At 45.7% G+C, this 20,732-nt stretch overlaps 1 protein-coding gene across 1 annotated transcript in view; it reads right to left on the reverse strand.

The window, feature by feature from the left end:
- The window catches only part of ST14 (ST14 transmembrane serine protease matriptase), a 182,332-nt gene that overhangs the window by 57,917 nt on the left and 103,683 nt on the right, over positions 1–20,732 (reverse strand). Inside the window, exons 3-5 of the mRNA XM_069614136.1 lie at positions 10,987–11,114; positions 9,510–9,580; positions 2,795–2,949 (exon numbers count right to left, since the gene is read on the reverse strand). Of these exons, the coding sequence (XP_069470237.1) occupies positions 2,795–2,949; positions 9,510–9,580; positions 10,987–11,114 (354 nt within the window). The remainder of the gene's footprint in view (positions 1–2,794; positions 2,950–9,509; positions 9,581–10,986; positions 11,115–20,732) is intronic.

Here is a 20,732-nt window from a genome sequence, read left to right on the forward strand (position 1 = left end):
GAGCCTATACCTAGGAATGCAGACTACCTCACCAAGAAATTCCAAGCACGACCTATACAGGAGAGAACACATCACCTGGCCTTGAGAAGCCTACACCGGTTGCCATTAAAGAAAGGAATAGACTTCAAAACACTCTGCGTAGCTCACGGGGCACTGCATGAGAATGGAGCAGAATTCCTAGAGTCAAAAATCACCAATCGCTAACCAGGAAGATCACAGATCAAGACCGACTTACTTCTTGAATCAAGACAATAGGAGAAAAACAGAGTATGGAGAGATCGCGTTGCCCGTCCTCGTAACAAAAATATGAAACTCCACCCCAAAAGAAATCCGGACAGCAAAAGACCATCTAACATTGAGGAAGCTCCTAAAGACCTGGCTTTTCAAGACAGCGAGGTCGGGAAACCCCTATAACCCAAGATAGGAAAACAAAGAACAGACAACAACAATTTGGCGGCTCCAAACGGGTCCGGCGGCTCCAGCTTCCCTGTCATTGAGGCAAACTACTGGAACGCTATTCACACTGAACTAAGAACTGGCCCCTCATTACCATCCTTTTGTAAAAACCTAAAAACATGGCTTTTCACACAGGATATCATGCATCGCACGCATTACCTGTAGGAATCCTAGGGCTGCCCGTTGTCCGGTAACTCACCACTTGACTTCTTCTCTGTAACTGTTTTCGACATTTGTATTGCATTTACTGTAGCTACTGTGTAACTGTAGGTTACCACTGCACCGCATAACCAATGGACTAATGTATGAAACTAAGCATTACTTGTAACCATAACTTAAACTCAAGCACCCAGGTGCCTGAGGGTTAGGGGCGCTTTATAAATGTTATAATAAATAAATAAATAAATAAGGCTCTACTGCACATACAAAGCCCATACCAACGCCTTCCTAACATAAAACTCATTGAAACTAGCACGTAGACCAAAAGACCGCTCTTATGAAACAGCACAACAAACCTACCGGACTAACAATGATAAACCGAGCTAATCCTCTGAAATTATAATACTCTTCACCCTTAACCAGACACATCACAAAACACTAGTCTTTGCACGAATAAGGAACATGCCAATAGAAATACTTGGAGGACACTTTATAACACTTCCATTCACAGCAGAACTGCCCAAAATATCAACCAGACTAAGAGCCCCACCCTTCAAACTCATTACTCAACAAATGCTCACGAACTCGCCATCATGAAAACCAAAACTTTACACCTCTCAACCATCTGCTAAAACCGATCCACTCCCGCAACCTTAAAGTCTCCCATAGGGAAACATACTGAGACAGGGAAAACACAACAAACCACCTAGCGAACACACCTGCACTGAGGCCAGTTGCTCCTGGCCCAACTTCCACCAATAGCCGAGTAGAATGCCTCGATTTTTCCTGCTCCCCCTAACCAACCCACCCCACCTGTTCCTTCTAGGAGGTCCACGAAAGCGTCTGGAGACCATGAAAATGGAAGCGTGCGCGGCACAGATCCAAATAACAGCTTTATGGTATTCTAATCACTGTGACACAAATTCTGTCCATGTCCACTATTATGGGACTGTGAGCACCTCTGGCCCTCAGCGGCTACTAATACACAGATTATGAAAAACATGTACATAAGAAGAACGCAAAACTACAACCTCCAAGAGCGGTCAGCTATGTAACAAAAGAACAGCTACAAGTCTCAGCAAGGTATTGAGCATTCTTCCTGAAGAGTCGCAGAGGAGGCGAAACACGTGTTGAGTTTATAAAGGACACAGTGGATATTAATATTATGCAAACGCAGATACAATGAAGAAGTGGAAAGAGGCCATCGTGACGATGTGTAAACCACAAAGTACCCAGCTTCACTTTTTTATCAAAGGTTTGCAAAGATGAGTCAGTAAAAAGAACAGTTTTTAAATAATCCATGCATTGCATTTGTTAATTATGTTCAGTGCATTAGCTTTCCTTATTAGATATAAAACAGGGCGGGGAGCCCTAGCACGCATCTCCTTCTGGAAGGCACACAGCGAACCTTCCAATGAACAAAATGGCGCCTGGAATTGGTCAACCAGAAAATACACCGCTATAGAAAGAGTTTCTATGGGAAAAATACACAAGGAAAGATGAAAATCCAAGTGCATTTGAGGGACTTTACAAGACCACTTGGTAGTATTGCCAAAGTATTGCTTTGTTTCAAATGTAAGAGAAACACTTATTTACTGTATTCTCTGGGGGGCAGGGTGGGTCGGGGGGATAATGTAAAGTGGTCTTATAAAGGGAACTGCTGCTATTGGCGGCCGGGGAAGTTGGTGGGGGCAGGGGGGATCCTGAGAGAGGAGTGGCACATGCGTATCCCAGGTGTGGATACCTGTAGGCCACAAGTATAAGAGTCCTGCGAGGAGGCATGGAGTCGATAATGGAGGCACTTGAGTGTGCGTCACTCGGCACGGGAAGCATTGGAACGATCCGGCAAGGCGGCCGCTGCAAGGATTTGGGGATCCAGTGGGGTTACGGCACCAGAGAAGCGAGCAGTTGCTCCGTTAGTCTGGTGTGGATTTCTGCAGATTGCTGCCATGTGCAAGGATGGCTTGTGAGAGTCATGTGAGGTTGCAGGAGAGCTGCGAGTGGGGTAGTTGGTGGAAGGAGGAGGAGGATTGGGCTAGGGAGAGAATCTAATCAGACTACGCGCAACTAGATCTGGGAACTGGTTACTTCAAGGAGCACTGTGTGAAATTCACCAGTCAAAGAAGCGGGCTCATTTTATTTAATAAAAAAATAGCAAGAGCTTAAAGCATGAACGTACGGTATGTTTTGATGGAGTCCACAATGAGAATGTTCTTCCTAACTTTGACATCCTGCGGGATCGCCTTCAGACTGGCCATGCCTTTGTCGAAGTCCTCCTCAAGGTATTTGGGCACGCCGAACTCCACCCAGTAGTAGGCAATGACACTCCCCTCGCTGCACAAAAAAAGCAAACGGAACATGTGATCCACACGAGCCTGGGGTTATGTGATATTTACTGTAATTACATTTTTTTACATTTGTATAGTGCACAAACAGCCCTCAGACATCGTGGTGCCGTTACTTGAGGGGGACTTATTTACAGGGAGGGGGGTACAGGTTGACTATACATTTGCAGGATTTCCATTTACACATTTATACAGTTTTATGCACAGATTAAATATACATTTGCAGTTTTATATCATATGTAAGTGTGCATACGATAGTTTATTTCTATAACGCTTATACACAAGTGTTTCAAAGTGCTTCAAGGCAGGGGAGGGAGCAAGGGAAAATACAATTAACACTCTTACAAGGCCTTGAGACATTAAGAATGTAATTAACTATTGTACTAGGCCTAATGACATTTCAGATAGTGCAAGAGCTTTGACAATGATTGAAGGAAGGGAGGGGAGGGAGGAAGGAAGCAGAGGAACAGACAAATAATATCGTACTAGGTCTGATGATATTTCAGATGGTGCAAGGGAATTTGACAATAGGTGAGAGCGGGGGGGGAGAGGGGGGAGAGAAACCGACAGCGACTATCATACTAGGCCTGACGACATTTCTGATAGTGCAAGGGCATAGACAATGATTGAAGGAAGGGAAGGGGGTGGTGTGGAGAACAGACAGCTATCGTAGTAGGCCTGACTACATTTCATATAGTCCAAGGGAATTGACAATAGGTGAGGGAAGGGAGGGGGGGCTGGAGTGGATCAGACAACGACTGTCATACTAGGCCCGACATTTCTGATAGTGCAAGTGCATTGAATATGGTGAGGTGAGGGGGGAGAGGAGAGAAGGTACAAGCAAGGGAGAGGAAGAGAAGACTGAGAAAGGTGAGTGAGGTGAAAAGAAACAACGCCGGCGAAGTACAGCGTTAAGGAAACAAACGGGTGGAGTGAGCACCGCTGAGATGCAAAGGTCAATACTGAACACCTTATGTTGCAAGAGTCCAGCACGTGCATGCCAAGTTTCAAAGTCGTTGATGGGCACAACATGATTCAGGGCCACCATGATTACGCAATGATTCAAAAGTTCAGCATGAGAACGACGAGATTCAAGATGCGTGTAACTAAATTAATCAAGAAAGTTAATTCAAAGCATTAGCAACAAGGCGGTGATAGTACCTCCATAATGTGTCAATCAGACTCAGACTTCGGGCAGGGCAGGTTTGCTGAAGCAGAGGAGGAATTGCACCCGTGGAATGCCGCGAGAGGGGAAGTATGGAGTGATGGCAGTGGTTACTAAGGTGCTAGGACGGACAGAGCCAACGGGTGGACGGGGTAAGAGTGAGGTGGGAGGAGGGAGAGACCCGAGGGAGCCGCAAGAGGGCATGAGGCACGGCGCGCCAAACCAGCAGGGCAAGAGGACAGCTAGTAACTGTTATTTTGGCATACAAGCACTTACTTACAGCAGAGGGGGACAACTAAATACAAGATTCAGGCATAGAGGCACTGTTATACAGCAGAGGGGGACAGCTAAATACAAGATTCAGGCATAGAGGCACTGCCATGCAGCAGAGGGGGACAGCTAAATACAAGATTCAGGCATAGAGGCACTGCCATGCAGCAGAGGGGGACAGCTAAATACAAGATTCAGGCATAGAGGCACTACCATGCAGCAGAGGGGGACAGCTAAATACAAGAGTCAGGCATAGGCATTCAGGTTCAAGGCAACGGTACATGTGCATCAGAAAGCATAGCGCAGGACAGATAAACGAGAAGAATACTTGTTCGTTTATTTATAATGCGCGCCAGAACCAGGGGTATCGGGGCTCAACAGTTACAGAAAATGCACGGCTTAGTTTACAAAGTTACAGGTAATAGGCAGGAATGGGGCATGTGTACATGTTATAGACAGAGAGGAAAATACAAATACAAGTATATATACAGATAAACAACAGTCATGTGTCAAAAGGTACTTGGGAGAAAGTATAGATACAATACTGAGACTGAGGTGGGACAGAAAGCATAGCGGTCAGGCCTACAGGTCAGTGGATTTGAGCAAGTTGATGTAGTTGCGTCTGAAGATCAGATAAGGTAGATCCTCTCTGAGCTGGTGTGGGAGAGGGTTCCAGAGTTGAGCAGCTTTCACGGGAGAGCTACTACTGCCTACCTTAGCAAGCTTGTACCTAGGGATGGTAAGGCAGTTGGTATTACCAAGTCTCGTAGGTCTGGCGGAGGTTCTCCTATGGAATCTATCCGTGAGATAGGTTGGGCGGCATTGTTGAGTGCTTTGTGGGTGAGTGATGCAGTTTTCAAAAGGATGAGGATAGAGAGCCAGTTGTTTTGGTGTCTAGTCACAGAGATGTGTGATCTTTTGGTCACACTGAATGCAGCTCTTATGGCGTTGTTTTGGGGGATTTGTATCCTCTGTATAATAGATTTGTTTGCGCCAATGAAGAGGGTGTTGCAATAATCTAACCTGGAGAGAATTAAGGCTCTGGCCAGAATCATGCAATGGTCATTGGACGAAAAGGGTTCGCCAGTCCTAATGAGCTTACAAGTGTAGGCAGTAGCGGAGGCCATTGATTTCACTTGTTTATTGAAGGAGAGGGTAGAGTCCAGGTAAAAACCATGGGTCTTTACCTCCTTAGCCTCCTTACTGATATTCCCATTAATAGTAAAGGAAAAATACACCTGACCTAATTTCTTAAGGTTGAGGTGGGTGCCTAGGAAAAGCTCAGTCTTATCATTCAGGCATAGACTGTGAGTAGCCATCCATGCCTGGATGATGAGATGCACTCCATTCACCAACGCCAAACCCTTGTCATAATCCCCGGAAAGTGGGAGGAGAATCTGAGTATCATCTTCCTAATTAGTGTAGGTGATACCCATATAAAGTTGGGGAGACACAGGAGCCCTAGGGGACACCGCATGTGATTGGAATAGGGTCCGTCACTGCAGAAGGGGAGAAGACCCTCATGGTTCTGTCGCTGAGGAATGACTCTATCCAGGTAATGGCCTCTGTAGAGAAGTGGGCTGCAGAGTCCAGGTGGCTGCATAAGACCTTGTGGTACACCAGGTCAAATGCAGCCGATAGAAGAGGAGAGCTGCTTTACCTTTGTCTCTTAGTTCGTCAACCTGGGTTTTCAAGTCCATGAGGGCAGTTTCTGGGGCGGAAGCCTGATTGTCTTGCTCCCAAGAGTTTATGGAGTTCCAAGTATTTTTGGATTTGGGGATAAGCCACCTTATCAAGTATTTTGAGCAGAAAGGGTACCGTCGTAATGGGGCGGTAATTAATGGGAATTGATGGATCCAAGATTGGCTTCTTTAACAGTGAGAGCACCCAGGATTGCTTCAGGTTGGTGGGAATAGTACCAGATGAGAAAGAGGCATTGATAAGTTTGGATATAAAAAAGGGGCCAGATCTCTTGCGCCATCTTTTATAATATATGCTGGGCATAGGTCGCCCTGACAATTGGAAGGCTTAAGTGAGAGGATGACTTTTTCTACTTCAAGTGTGGATGTTTTGATGAAGTGGAATCTGGCAGGACGGTCAGAAGATAATTCATTAGTGGGCAAGTTTAAGATGTTAGGTTGGGATAGAGTTAAGGAAGGCTTTTTTGGCTGTTTTGTCTTGTAAGCTAGTGCCTGTTGAATACTTACCGATGCATATAGCACTATTGCCACAGGCGCAATATGATATGATATGATATGATAGTTTATTTATATAGCGCCTATACACAATGTGTTTCAAAGCGCTTCAAGGAGGGAGGGGACATAGGAAAAATACAGTTACATTCAGCAAAAGTCCTAATATGCATTAGCATTCTAGCAGGCATCAAGATCGGTCACCTTTATTCAGTTCCACAGCACATTGCATGCAAAGAAGCTTAGGCCATATGAACTACAAGCTCCCAGCAGTCAAAGCGAGGTTGGCTAGGATGATAACGCGAGTAGGTTGTCAACTGTCGAATCAGGCTGTTACATCAGCTTTCTTGGGAGGCCAGTGCCGCTGAAAGGCTGCTCGACTAGATTGAGAAGCGATTGGCAACGCTACAGCTCTTCGGGTACACTGGCCTTCAGAGAAAGCTTTGTTTTTACCAATAAACCACGTCACCGGTAGAGCAAGAGTTCAGGACTAGGGAACACAAACATGTGCGATGCTCCGGATGAAGCACGGGCGGAAAATATAAAAAGTGGTGGAAAATAAGAAGCAATTTTAGATTTTCCAGAGCAGTAGACTGCAGAACAAAGACTTCCATAGGCCGGGCACCAAAGAGGTACAGAGCAGAACAGAGCAGTAGACTGCAGAACAAAGACTTCCATAGGCCGGGCACCAAAGAGGTACAGAGCAGAACAGAGCAGTAGACTGCAGAACAAAGACTTCCACAGGCCAGGTACCAAAAGAGGTACAGAGCAGAACAGAGCAGTAGAGTACAGAACAAAGACTTCCATAGGCCAGGGACCAAAGAGGTACAGAGCAGAACAGAGCAGTAGACTGCAGAACAAAGACTTCCATAGGCCGGGCACCAAAGAGGTACAGAGCAGAACAGAGCAGTAGACTGCAGAACAAAGACTTCCATAGGCCAGGTACCAAAAGAGGTACAGAGCAGAACACAGCAGTAGACTGCAGAACAAAGACTTCCATAGGCCAGGTACCAAAAGAGGTACAGAGCAGTAGAGTACAGAACAAAGACTTCCATAGGCCAGGGACCAAAGAGGTACAGAGCAGACCAGAGCAGTAGACTGCAGAACAAAGACTTCCATAGGCCGGGCACCAAAGAGGTACAGAGCAGAACACAGCAGTAGACTGCAGAACAAAGACTTCCATAGGCCAGGTACCAAAAGAGGTACAGAGCAGTAGAGTACAGAACAAAGACTTCCATAGGCCGGGCACCAAAGAGGTACAGAGCAGTAGACTGCAGAACAAAGACTTCCATAGGCCGGGCACCAAAGAGGTACAGAGCAGAACAGAGCAGTAGACTGCAGAACAAAGACTTCCATAGGCCGGGCACCAAAGAGGTACAGAGCAGAACAGAGCAGTAGACTGCAGAACAAAGACTTCCATAGGCAAGGTACCAAAAGAGGTACAGAGCAGTAGAGTACAGAACAAAGACTTCCATAGGCCAGGGACCAAAGAGGTACAGAGCAGTAGACTGCAGAACAAAGACTTCCATAGGCCGGGCACAAAAGAGGTACAGAGCAGAACAGAGCAGTAGACTGCAGAACAAAGACTTCCATAGGCCAGGTACCAAAAGAGGTACAGAGCAGTAGACTGCAGAACAAAGACTTCCATAGGCCGGGCACCAAAGAGGTACAGAGCAGAACAGAGCAGTAGACTGCAGAACAAAGACTTCCATAGGCCAGGTACCAAAAGAGGTACAGAGCAGTAGAGTACAGAACAAAGACTTCCATAGGCCAGGGACCAAAGAGGTACAGAGCAGAACAGAGCAGTAGACTGCAGAACAAAGACTTCCATAGGCCAGGTACCAAAAGAGGTACAGAGCAGTAGACTGCAGAACAAAGACTTCCATAGGCCGGGCACCAAAGAGGTACAGAGCAGAACAGAGCAGTAGACTGCAGAACAAAGACTTCCATAGGCCAGGTACCAAAAGAGGTACAGAGCAGTAGAGTACAGAACAAAGACTTCCATAGGCCAGGGACCAAAGAGGTACAGAGCAGACCAGAGCAGTAGACTGCAGAACAAAGACTTCCATAGGCCGGGCACCAAAGAGGTACAGAGCAGAACAGAGCAGTAGACTGCAGAACAAAGACTTCCATAGGCCAGGTACCAAAAGAGGTACAGAGCAGTAGACTGCAGAACAAAGACTTCCATAGGCCGGGCACCAAAGAGGTACAGAGCAGTAGACTGCAGAACAAAGACTTCCATAGGCCAGGTACCAAAAGAGGTACAGAGCAGTAGAGTACAGAACAAAGACTTCCATAGGCCAGGGACCAAAGAGGTACAGAGCAGACCAGAGCAGTAGACTGCAGAACAGACTACCAAAGAGGTAAAAGGCAGACCAGAAACTGCAAGGCGAGGGAGTAGAAAAGTAGAGACGGAAAGGAAGAAAAAAAAGAAAAGTTTTTTTTAAAAAAAAGGTACAAATAAGAAAACACAATACCAACTAAGAGAAACTGAAGCTTGACCAAAAAGGGATGGAACAATCAATTCACCAATCAGAAAACACCACTGGCAATGCATGGTTCAAGAACCTTACACCTGGCGTCTAGTGTTCGCATCGTTCTCTGCCTGAAAAGACCAGTTTATTTGCACTTGGAGACCATGTGCTGGGTGGTGTGAAAAGCGATCCCGGGGTCTGCTCAACGACCTTGTGGGCAGTGTCCGCATGAAGGCTGGTCCGTCCCAGCAGCACGGCTCCATCATGTTGTTATATATAGATGGTCTTTCCTACCTACCTCTAGTTGGTCATCGTAATACAGAAGGCAAGAGGGCACAGACACATTTGCTATAGGACAACGCTAAGGAGGTGATCTTGTATGGAAGGAAAGTTTCCCCAGTGTGTACAATGCTACGTAGGGCCATTGGCCAAGTCTGCAGACACATACCTGAAAGCAGTAACATCCGCCTGCCGAAAGTGTGGCCATATGGCCGGGTTGCTCTGGTAGGTCATCTTGAGCTAAAACAAAAACACAGATGAGGGTTAGATATAAGAAAGGACATATCAACATAATTCACTGGGCAGCCACTTTAAAGGGATAAGTCAGGGATTTTATTTCGAAATAATCGAATCCCTGGACACGGAATCGAGGAGGATAGCTCAGGGGCAACGCGCTCACTTTGGATCACGCGATCACCGGGTTTGCGCTTAGAAACCTCTGGGTACTAAGCGCATTATAAAAAAAAAAAACTACCAACCACACAAGACATTCTATTAAAACCCTACACACTGCTGGAGGCAGGATTTACGGCAATTGGGGGCCAGAACCCCCGACAATGGCCCAATGAGAAGCGAGGGCCATTAAGGAGAGCATATAATAACTAATGGCCATGAACCTCCCATCCCAGGGAGCTAAGGTATTTGCACCCTTTGGGATTTGGAAGGTGGGGAATTATGCCAAAAAGGATAATGCCCTTTAGGAGAGCCAAAAGCCACAGGCAGCATGCCACATTGCCAGGCCATTGCCGCTGATGCCAGAAAGTAGAAATAGGGATGTTGTGATGGCATTGTCTGAGGCAGGGAAAAAGTGGAGAACGGGCAACAGGAAGAGACTGCTTGGGGAAATAGGAGCAAAAGCATGCTGCAGTGGGAGGCTGCGTACTGAGCCAGCCACTAGTGACGGCAAAGGATGGTGGCCTAAACCGGAAGGGAGCTGGTGGGGCACGGGACTTGGTGATGAGCAAAGGGACTCCGGACACCCAGGCAAAGGGGCTGCAGACACCCAAGCAAAGGGGCTGCAGACACCCAAGCAAAGGGGCTCCGGACACCCAAGCAAAGGGGCTCCGGACACCCAAGCAAAGGGGCTCCGGACACCCAAGCAAAGGGGCTCTGAACGCTTGAGTAACAGGACCGTGAATTCACTTTGGAATCCGCCATCTTGATTTGTGGAACCAATCCAAACATTGGGGCCAGGGTAGGAATGGTAGATGAGCTACATGAGTAATGGGGATCACCTCAGGATTACTGCAGAGGAGGACTTGTGCAGGGCATCCTTTGAGGTGCATGAAATGCTTTTTCTAATCTCACAGAGACCAAATTAAGGTGCTCATTCCAAACAGTTTCCTTGGGGTGAAAACAAACGCTCTTCCTAAACCGAAATCCAAATTGTTTAATCTGGTCCATTGACGGACTAAGCTCAAAAGGTACTTTCTTTATTGGCAAACTTTTGCTGAAAGTTATCCGCATTTGACTTAATTCCGAAATTTGTAAATTCTGCTTTCAGGAGGAATTATTCGCCCAGACTTTGTCTCCAGGACACAACAGAGCACTGCCCAAATCTGAAATGATTGATCTGTAAAGAGTTCCGGGAGCAAGGTGGTGGTAAAGCGTAACATTGCTTTAATCCAAAGTAAGGTAGTACTCACAACATCTTTCACTTTGTTTGCAAGGATAAGAAACTCAGGGGAGCTGGAATTCTCGTAGGCGTCCATAAATTTCACATTGGTCACCCGCAAGTACCCTGTGAAAATCTTCTCCGTCTTCACATTTCGGACTGCGAGAAAGTGTTGCAATGAGAAAGGAGAAATTACCAGCAGGAAAACAGTGCAAAATCAATCGCAAGGAAAATCTGAAACTTCCCCCACAAAGAGCAGATCTACCAAACATAGGCAGCGCTACATCTCCCAGTCAAAGGAGCAGAACTATCAAGATCTTAGGATGTTTCACATGGCACTTTATACATTTGAGAAGTCGTACACCAACATTTTCTAATCATGACAGTCATTAGCAACCGTCCACAAACGTCCTCTAATCACAACAAAATAACAAACACCCTAAGCCACCCAGATATCTTATCCGAAGACAAGAGCTCCAAACATATCATTCATTCATTATGGCCCTCTGGAAACACTCCGTCACTTGACCGATCATTGAACCCATCCAGTAACACCCAATCACAGCAGTGATCGAGATGCCTTCTCCAATCATTAGAGCCATCCAGCAACACCCATCAATCGCAGCACTGATCGAGAAGCCTCATTTATTTATTTTATTCACATTTGTTGAGCGCACAGCAGCCCATAGGCATCAGGGCGCTAGTTACATAGGCGATGTACAGTCTTAGTTACATAGTATGTAATACATAGAGAAGAAACAAAACAGTACATTCTTAGTTACAGGGAAGAAGCGGGGCAGTAGTATACGTAGCATGTGGCGGGGGTGAGCCTAACTGTCATGGTGAGGTTGGTTGAAGAGGGTGGTTTTTAAAGCTTTCCTGAATGCTAGGAGTGAGGGTTCAGCTCTAAGTGAGTTCAGGAGGGCATTCCATAGTTTAGGAGCGATGTGTGGGAAGCCAATGCCTCCTGCTCTGCTCCTTTTTATGGTGGAGGTGCAAAGATTGTTGGAGTGAGAGTCTTTTTGCGTGTGTGGAGGTCTCTCGTGCAATGGTATTGGAGGTAAGGTGGGGCGTTGTGTGAGAGGCATTTGTGAGTAAGTGTGAGGGTCTTGAAAGTGATACGTTCTTTTACTGGGAGCCAACGTGCTTCACGTCTTGCTTGGGTGATGTGTTCCCTTTTGGGTATGTTGAGGGCCTCTCTGAGGGCATTATTTTGAATAACCTGGAGCCGATTTAGGCTAGTGTTAGATGTGCCTGCAAGGAGGACGTTACAGTAATTAAGCTTAGCACCTATGGTGGCCGTGGCTATAGTAAGGCAGTTTTGTTTTGATAGATAAGGCTTAACTTGATCGATGAGTTTCGTGGTGTGTGCGGAGGCTGAGGCTATAGCATTAACCTGCCGAGTCATGGACAGTGTGGAGTCTAAGTAGACACCTAAGATTTTGACAGCCTGAGAGACCGGGATGACTGTGTTATCTATGGGGAAGTTGGCGGTCAAGCTTAGCTAGAATTTCTTTAGGTCCTATGATGATAATCTCGCTTTTATCACCATTGAGGCAGAGTCCATTCGTGGCCATCCATTCTTGAATTGCATCATATATGAGATGGATTGCCGCTGCGTCTGTGTCGTAGGAGCCTGTAAAGGCGAGGAGGACTTGCGTGTCATCGGCATAGTTTGTGTAAGCTATGCCAAGGGAGTCAAGTTTGTCAAAGAGTGGTTTAGTGAAGAGGTTGTATAGTGTGGGGGCCATACAAGAACCCGGAGGTACTCCGCAGTGTATGGTAGTGGGTGTAGCATTCGCATAACTGGAGAACACTTTCATGGCTCTGCCGTTTAAGAAAGAGGTGATCCATGTGGCTGCTCTATTTGTGAACTGGGCTGAGTTTACAAGGTGTGAGTTGAGGGTCTTGTGATCTACAAGATCAAAAGCGGTTGAGAGGTCTAGTAGAAGGAGGAGAGCCGGTTTGCCTTTGTCCACGATGGATGTAATTTGATTTTTAAGATCAAGGAGGGCGGTTTCTTTGCCATGGCCCTTACAGAATCCTGATTGTCTTCTGCCTAAAATATAGTTTTTTTCCAGAAATATTTGGATTTGATTGTGAGCTGCCTTATCTAAGATTTTTAAAAGGAAGGGTACAGTAGTGATAGGGCGGTAGTTGTTATGTGATAAGGGGTTTAGTGTTTTTTTTAGAAGCGGGCAAACCCAAGCTTCTTTAAGGTTGGCTGGGACAGACGCATTGATGAAGGCTTTGATGAGCGGTGCAAGTTCATCGGAGCATTCTTTGAGTAGGTTTGGGTGGGGGGCAGATGTCGCCTTTACACATGGAGGGTTTAAGTTGCTTGAGGATGTTGATGACCTCTATTTCTTGCGACTCCATGACATCCTGAAGGAATTCAATCATTAGAGACATCCAGTAACACCCACCATTCACAGCAGTGAGAGAAGCCTTCGCCAATCATTAGAGCCATCCTGTAACACCCACCAATCACAGCAGTGAGAGAAGCCTTTGTCAATCATTAGAGACACCCAGTAACACCCATCAATCACAGCAGTGATCAAGGAGCCTTATCCAGTCATTAGAGCCATCCTGTAACACCCATCAGCCAGCAGTGATCATGAAGCCTTGTCCAATCATTAGAGCCATCCTGTAACACCCACCAATCACAGCAGTGAGAGAAGCCTTATCCAGTCATTAGAGCCATCCAGGAACACCCATCAATTACAGCCGTTTTCGTGATCAATAAGCCTTCTCCAATCATTAGAGCTGTCCAGTAACACCCATCAATCACAGCAGTCATTGCGAAGCCTTCTACTAAATACAAGCCACTCATAAACACCAATCGATCCCAATAGCGACAGATAAGCCTTCTCAAATCATTAGATCCATCCAGAAGCACCCATTAATCACAAAAGAAATTGAGAAGCTTTCTCCAATCATTGGAGCATCCAGTAACACCCCTTAATCACAATAGTCCTTGAGAAGCCTTCTACGAAATAGGAGCCATGCAGAAACACCCATCGATCCCAAAAGCGACAGACAAGCATTCTCCAATCATTAGAGCAATCTAGAAACACCCATCAGTCACAACAGCCACCGGGAAGCCTGCTCCAATCATTAGGACCCCCCAGAAACAACCAATAGACCACAACAGCCATTGGGAAGCCTTCTCTGAACATCAGAAGCATCCAGAAACAGCCATCAATCACACTAATCAAGAACACATCCACCATTCAGAAGAGTGATGAATAAACATCCACCAATCACATCAGCTATAAAGAATTCCTTCTATAAAAACCACAAGAAAACATTGTCCAACTTCAACAGTCAGCCCAAGCATTTTCCAGTTACACCAGCCATAAAGTATCTCCATCTACTGGTAATATCCATCCACAAACCCGCTGAAACCTCAAGGAGTTGCAGAATCCTCAAACAATGCCAACTCACATTAGAAACACCCCGAATAAGAACTGCTGCTCGGAAATGTGATTTTGTCGCAATGGCATTAACCTCCAGCATTTAGAAAAGGGAAAGCGGCCACCGAAACTAGCTCTTCCATTGCAGGGAAGAGTCCAGGCAATCTGAAACTAGCACAGTGGGGACCTGGCACAGTATTACAGCCTCTGAACTAAGGAGAACATCCAGGAGTCACATTCCACAGCCTGGCCATCTCCAACAACAACAGGCATTCCAGAGTTTGGATCCCGCCCATCGTAGCAGGTAGAGGGACATCTAGAGACTGAGACGGCTCCAAAAATAGCAAGGATGCCAGAGCACATTCCATTCGAACAGTAACACAAACTGGGAGTTTGTCTATGAAATGCATTGAGTAGCCGGAATGCTGCCCAATCGGTGGATTCAGTACAGTGGAACTGAACGATAATACATGAGTCACCGTCCTCCCTGAAGAAGAGGGTGCCCTCGGTCGATTGTACCCTGCATGAGCAGCCCTTCCTTAACCAAGATCCCAAGTCAGTAAAATGAACCCACAATATTCATCATCACCACCACCACCACCATCATCATCATCATGGATCACAGACATGTGGCTGAGAGCCTTTCTTACCCTATCTCTATTTCACAACCTTGCGCGTGGAAGGTGCGATCCAAATGACTGTTAATTCTGATTTCAGCCTTAATGACTGAGGGAGAGGTCGTTATCACGGGCTATTGACTTTCTCAGACGTGATTACCCAAAGCAGAGGGTTATAAATTGGGAAAGGGTCAATATCCCAAGACCCCTCCGAGGACTAAAAGGTGATAAGTACACGGTGTGGTTCAAGTAAAAGCAAAGCTTTTGTATTGGGCGGAGAGGGGATAACACTACAAGCTACACATGTCTGGTAATTTAATGAACATGTAACATGCTGTGCACCTTTTGTGTTTCATTTCCGTTGGTTACTTTGGAAAATTCAACGGCACGTAAGCCAATTGTTCCTGAGCTGCTCGTCCGGCTGCTGCGCCTCCAATCAAAATGTTTGCAATGAGGTCTATAAAACAGATTATGGAATGCATTCTTAGCATTCCGATTGGCTGGGAGGGGGGCTAGAATGGAACCCGTTTGCACACAACTTCTTAAAGCACACACTGCAAACTGCATTTCTACTTTGCTGTTTTTTTGGGGGAGCTCGGGGGTTTACAGGACATCTCTTTTTTTAAACAAACCAATATGGAATTAAAGGTGATTTGTTTCCAGGAACCCCAACCAGGTTAACTGAAAACTAGCAACACAACATCCCCTCATAACAAAGGAAAGTTGTGATATAACAACCGTCAAGTTAACAGAGTAAAACACCAGGCCTATATTGCAAAGGATATTTGTTAATGAAAATCTTTAACATTTCACAACAATACAGCCACCTAAAGTGTACCAGGGTACTAACAGTGTTTTTTCCTCAACTCGAGAAAAAAAACGACAAAAAAAGATGGCCTCCATGAATCGGGGAGAAGGAAACTGCACGTAGTCCCCTCTACCTTTCCATGGCAGTCATTGCCACCGAGGAATGCGCCAGGAACACTAGTGCTCCCGGTGCCAGCGAGGGACTCGGGAGCGCCAGGTAAGTGGGGCAGAGGCAGGTTCGGACTGGCCTATAGGCACCAATGCTGGTGTGGGCCAGTTATTTTGGTCAATGTGGGCCGGTTTGATGAGTTACTTCGCTATGCGGCTAATAGTTTTGACCAGTGCTGCTGAATAAATATTCTTTAAAATGCACAATTTGCCTCACATTTTATCACAAAAACTCCCCTTTGGTATTATTCGAACAATGTCACAAAAGCAATGAATTGCCATTTGCAACGGTGGGCAACTTTTTCATTGGTGCCCGAGAGAATTGTATGTCACAGTCCCACCCTGGGCAGAGGGAATCTAAATATGTGAAAAAAGGGGTGTGGGGAAGGGAGGGCGATGCGGGGGACCACAGGGACCACTTACCTGGGACCCAGCGAAGTAAGATGCTGGCCTCCAGCCCCAAGGAGGTTCGGAGCAAGGGTTTTACTGTGTGGTAAAAGCCCTGCTTAGAGCATCGAGACCCTCGCCGAGTGCTAGTGGGCCATTTGTCGCCTGTACAAGGGCCTTATCATGGATTGTTGCTTATCTAGAGTGTTGTCCTTATAGCCTGCTCTGCATTACTTCAGAACCCAAATATATAGTACTCCCTGCAGTCTGGTGCCCAATTTACCAACTCACTACATGGTACATTATTTGATGTTTCACGAGGTCATTTTGCAGACATTTCTAGTGTCCAAGCTCCTTGAGACGTTCATAAATTGGCACGTCTCACTCCCCCAAAGCACTTAAATAAAAAAATGAGAACAAGAGAAGCACTCAAGGGTGCCAAAAAGGCCCAAAGAAGACCTGGAAATGTAATCTGGCAAGCAGACTATACACTCCTGTTAGTACCAAAAATGTGCACTCTGCTCTCTGCCAACAGGACAAGGCAACTGCAGCGCAGTCCGAGAATCTTATACAAAGTCTGGATCCATAAGAGGCCAGCGAAAGAGGAGTCCTTCCACACACGCTGCCATGACCATCTCCATTAAGTTCCCACCATGCCTCAAGAACCTGCACAGCTTTGCTCCCAGAGGAACCACACCCATTTAAAGGGCAATATGTCCTTCCAGTTTTTCGGTCTATAGAACATGGACGTTCGTGGGCATATGAATACAAACAGAAGGACGTTGCCTTCATGTTTTGTTGAGCATGGTTTCAACATCGCCAGGCTCACCATGACACCCTGACACCGCAGAAGGGTTAAAGCCTGAGCACTGCTGAGTCAAAGACTGTGCTCGGTGGCCTTAAACATTGTGCACAAACACACACGTCTAGGCACTTTGAGACTAGTGTGTGGCGGTGGAGCTGCAAGTGCATGAAAACAAAGGGAGGCACGAGGGCAATGAAAAAACTACACACAAAGCAGCCCATCAAAAGGGCGTTGACCTGAATACTAGACAAACATGCTCATGGGCCTGTATCTTTTCAAGAGAGTATGGGCCAAATGTACCAATGAGTTTCAATTAGCTCAGTCCTTTGCCGATCACATGCAAACTCTAATTTTGCAGCCAGTAATAACAGCAGTTTAAAAAAGCGTATTTTATTAGTATACATTGAGATAAAAACAGTAAAAAAAACACATCAGAAGACAGTCACAGAATGTCAACACGCCTATAGTTGATAAAGTGCTCCGTGCTGTGCAATATTATGTAAAGAATTAAACACATCAATCATTCACTAGCCAGACTCATTCTCTCCCATTCATGCTATTCTGAGTGCACAAACAAAACCCAACATGTTTCATTCCTTTGGGGCTGATTTATATTGACATTCTAGGAATTTCATCAGGGGGTGACTGTCTTTTTCTGTGCAATGCAGCAATATCTATAGCTTCTTTTATTCATAAGCAGACGCCATTTTCTTCACTGCACTACATAGAGCTCCAATTGCTTCTACTGCACATAAAGTACTCTATAAGTCAGTAACATGTATGGAGTTATCATCTTCTGGAATGGCGACAACAGTGATACTGCAACCTAATGGTCGCCATGGCTCGGACCCGATGCCACAATCGGATAACGACGCCTACACGATCGCCGTCTTCATTTTACTGCTTGATTAAGTCATAAAATCTTGTGCTGCTAGCATTCAGCAAGGAGCACAGCGCCGTAACTAAAGTTGCGATTTAATCCTCGAACAAGTTTTCGCACTGGGCTGAATCTCGTCTCATATCGACCCAGTGGTATGGTCCATGTTAAACCAGGTAGACACTGTACCATAATGGGGGGGAAATATGAAACATTTTGCACATTTTGTTAGGGAGTTATGTCTTGGCAAATTCGCATTTCTGTTATACAACCCCTCCCAAGTGATTTTATGAAATGGGTACCTCTGGTGTTTACGCTTATGTATGCTCTAGCTTCCCCACCCTGGCAGCCACCCACTGGAATGCTCTTCCCTTTCACTTAAGGATAGACTTGCAGCAAGCCTTCCGGAAAGCCATCAAAACCAAACTCTTTATCTAGAGTCTCATTCTCTTCATGCAAACTGTATACCTAGCCACTGTCTATATGCCTTTGCCTGTAACCTTGATTTTCTCTGTATCGCACACGGTCTATGCCTTCTGTAACTAATAGACATCTGTAACCTTAATCAAAAGTTCTTGCATATTCCTGTAACAGCGCCTCGATGCCCATGGGCTGCAAGTGCGCTTAACAAATGCAAATAAATAAATACATAAAATAAATTATGTGGGGGGTCAGAAGGATGAGCCAGACCAGGGTTCACCATGTTTTCACTGTACTTTATTCAAAATATAGAGAAAAGGCCTAACTTTTCCCAATCTAAGTGTTGCCCTACCTAACGCAACTAAACATAGGGTGCTGGTTGACAGTGGTAGTCCAAAAACAAATGTCTGTCCTCAGTCCCAAAACTACCCAATCCTGAACCTACCCCTAGCACTGACCAACTTATAGAGGAGGAGACAAATGCCCCTACCGGAGGTTCCGGCTTTGTTTTCCTTAAATGTTTGGAACCAGAAATTATGACCAGCACAACGCCAGTAATGATGCCTATAACACGAAAAGCTTTTGAGACAAGATATCCATTGCAAAAACCTTCCTTCATGTATCCTTGGAGAGCCAATGGTCCCTTAAGGAAGATCCCTAAAGACACACAAAAGACGAATGAAAGCGAAGATTGGTGACGTCACATGAAGCAAAGGCAACGTACCAAGAAGAGATGTCGAGAGAAGGTGAATAGACCGTATAGAATCTGATGACGAAGTAAAGAATCAAGTAAACTTTATGTGCAAAGTGGAGATGGCACGTGTGAAGAGCACCGAAGAAAGTGCAAACTATTTTATAACTGTACCGATGCTGTAATGCAAGACGACTAAGTAATCGTGAAGGCTGGCTATACGTAGTGAGTTGCAGGCAATGCCGCCATTATATAGAATCTGGATGTTCCACGTCAGGCTTTAGCAAACAAGGACCCCCATGAACAGAAGGGCTGTAAGTGTGGCTCACCAGAGAAAAACAGCTGACGAGCAAGGAAGAATCGCAAAGGATGCCTGGCCCAGTGTCAAGGGCCAGGGTAGCCAAGAGCTGGTTATCCATCTTCAAAAGATACAAAGAGCATGAGAAGCGGGACAAGTCCTTGTTCAGGTGCAAAGAAAAGATGCCATGTGTCAAGTTTTATTAATGTAATACCATTAAATATGAGGAAAAAGAGCTCAAGCATGGTCTTCTGTCACATGGTCTGGATAAAAATAGAAAATGGGCAAGCTACACCGAGACTTGACGATAAGAGCGTGTTCACACTCCCTTCTATTCTACAAAGCCAAGTTCAAAGACAATCTTTATGGCAGAAGACATGAGCGATGATGGATGTTGGGATAATTGGGTGGGGAGTCATGGTCAAGTCCACCCACTGACACCTGGGGTTCCAGCTTGAGTGCGGCTAGCAAGTGGAATATTCTAGAAGGGTGCAAACGTGCCAACCAATTATAGAAGGCCATGTAGCAAAGAGCCCTATAGTTTAAAGAGCCAATGAAAAGTTGTGTATTTCGTGACAGCAAAGATGACTTGCAGTAGGGGTGGGCATAGGTGTCCACTGACTATAGAGACCCAATCACAATCCTATCCCCCCCATAGAAAGTATATCTAGGTGTTCCCCTCTGTCCTATTAGTATCCCAAGTAGGTTTCCTTATTTTGCCACATAGTATGAGGTCAATGATGATGAGATTTTACTATAGTTTTGTATGAAATGCTTTGAGAGACATGCTGTGAAACGTCCATGGTTGTCCGTTGTACTCCCTCTTGACAATTGATAATTAAACAGCTATGTTTTGCCAACTTCCTGAGTCGGTCTTATTATTGGTGCAAGAGTAAATTCTGCGTCTCCATCCCTCCAATAAATTGTTACTTCCCTTAAAGGACCTAGGGGTTCAAACGAAAGACCAGGAGAATGACGCCCTTCTCCTGGGGTGGAAAGATGTCTTTCCAACGTAGTGTTCCGTTTCAATATGAAAGCTTTGAATATCGTTCTGCCATTTTCTTCACCCGTTCATTAATTTCTTACATAGCATGGTCCATATGCTATTTTGTAATCCTCTTGCCTTCCTTAAAGTGTTCCGCTTTGGGGTATTGGCCCATATCTTCTTCTGTGTCTTGTACCCATCAATGAACACTTTCTCCTTAGGTATTCATGCTTCTTCCTCTACTAGACTAATTCTTATGTTTCTGGATCTCTGTAATCCCCCCCCCCAACCCCACAAGATCTATGT

This window comes from Ambystoma mexicanum, chromosome 9 (genome assembly GCF_040938575.1).
Source record: "Ambystoma mexicanum isolate Mex_15411 chromosome 9, UKY_AmexF1_1, whole genome shotgun sequence".
Taxonomy (NCBI): Eukaryota; Metazoa; Chordata; class Amphibia; order Caudata; family Ambystomatidae; genus Ambystoma; species Ambystoma mexicanum.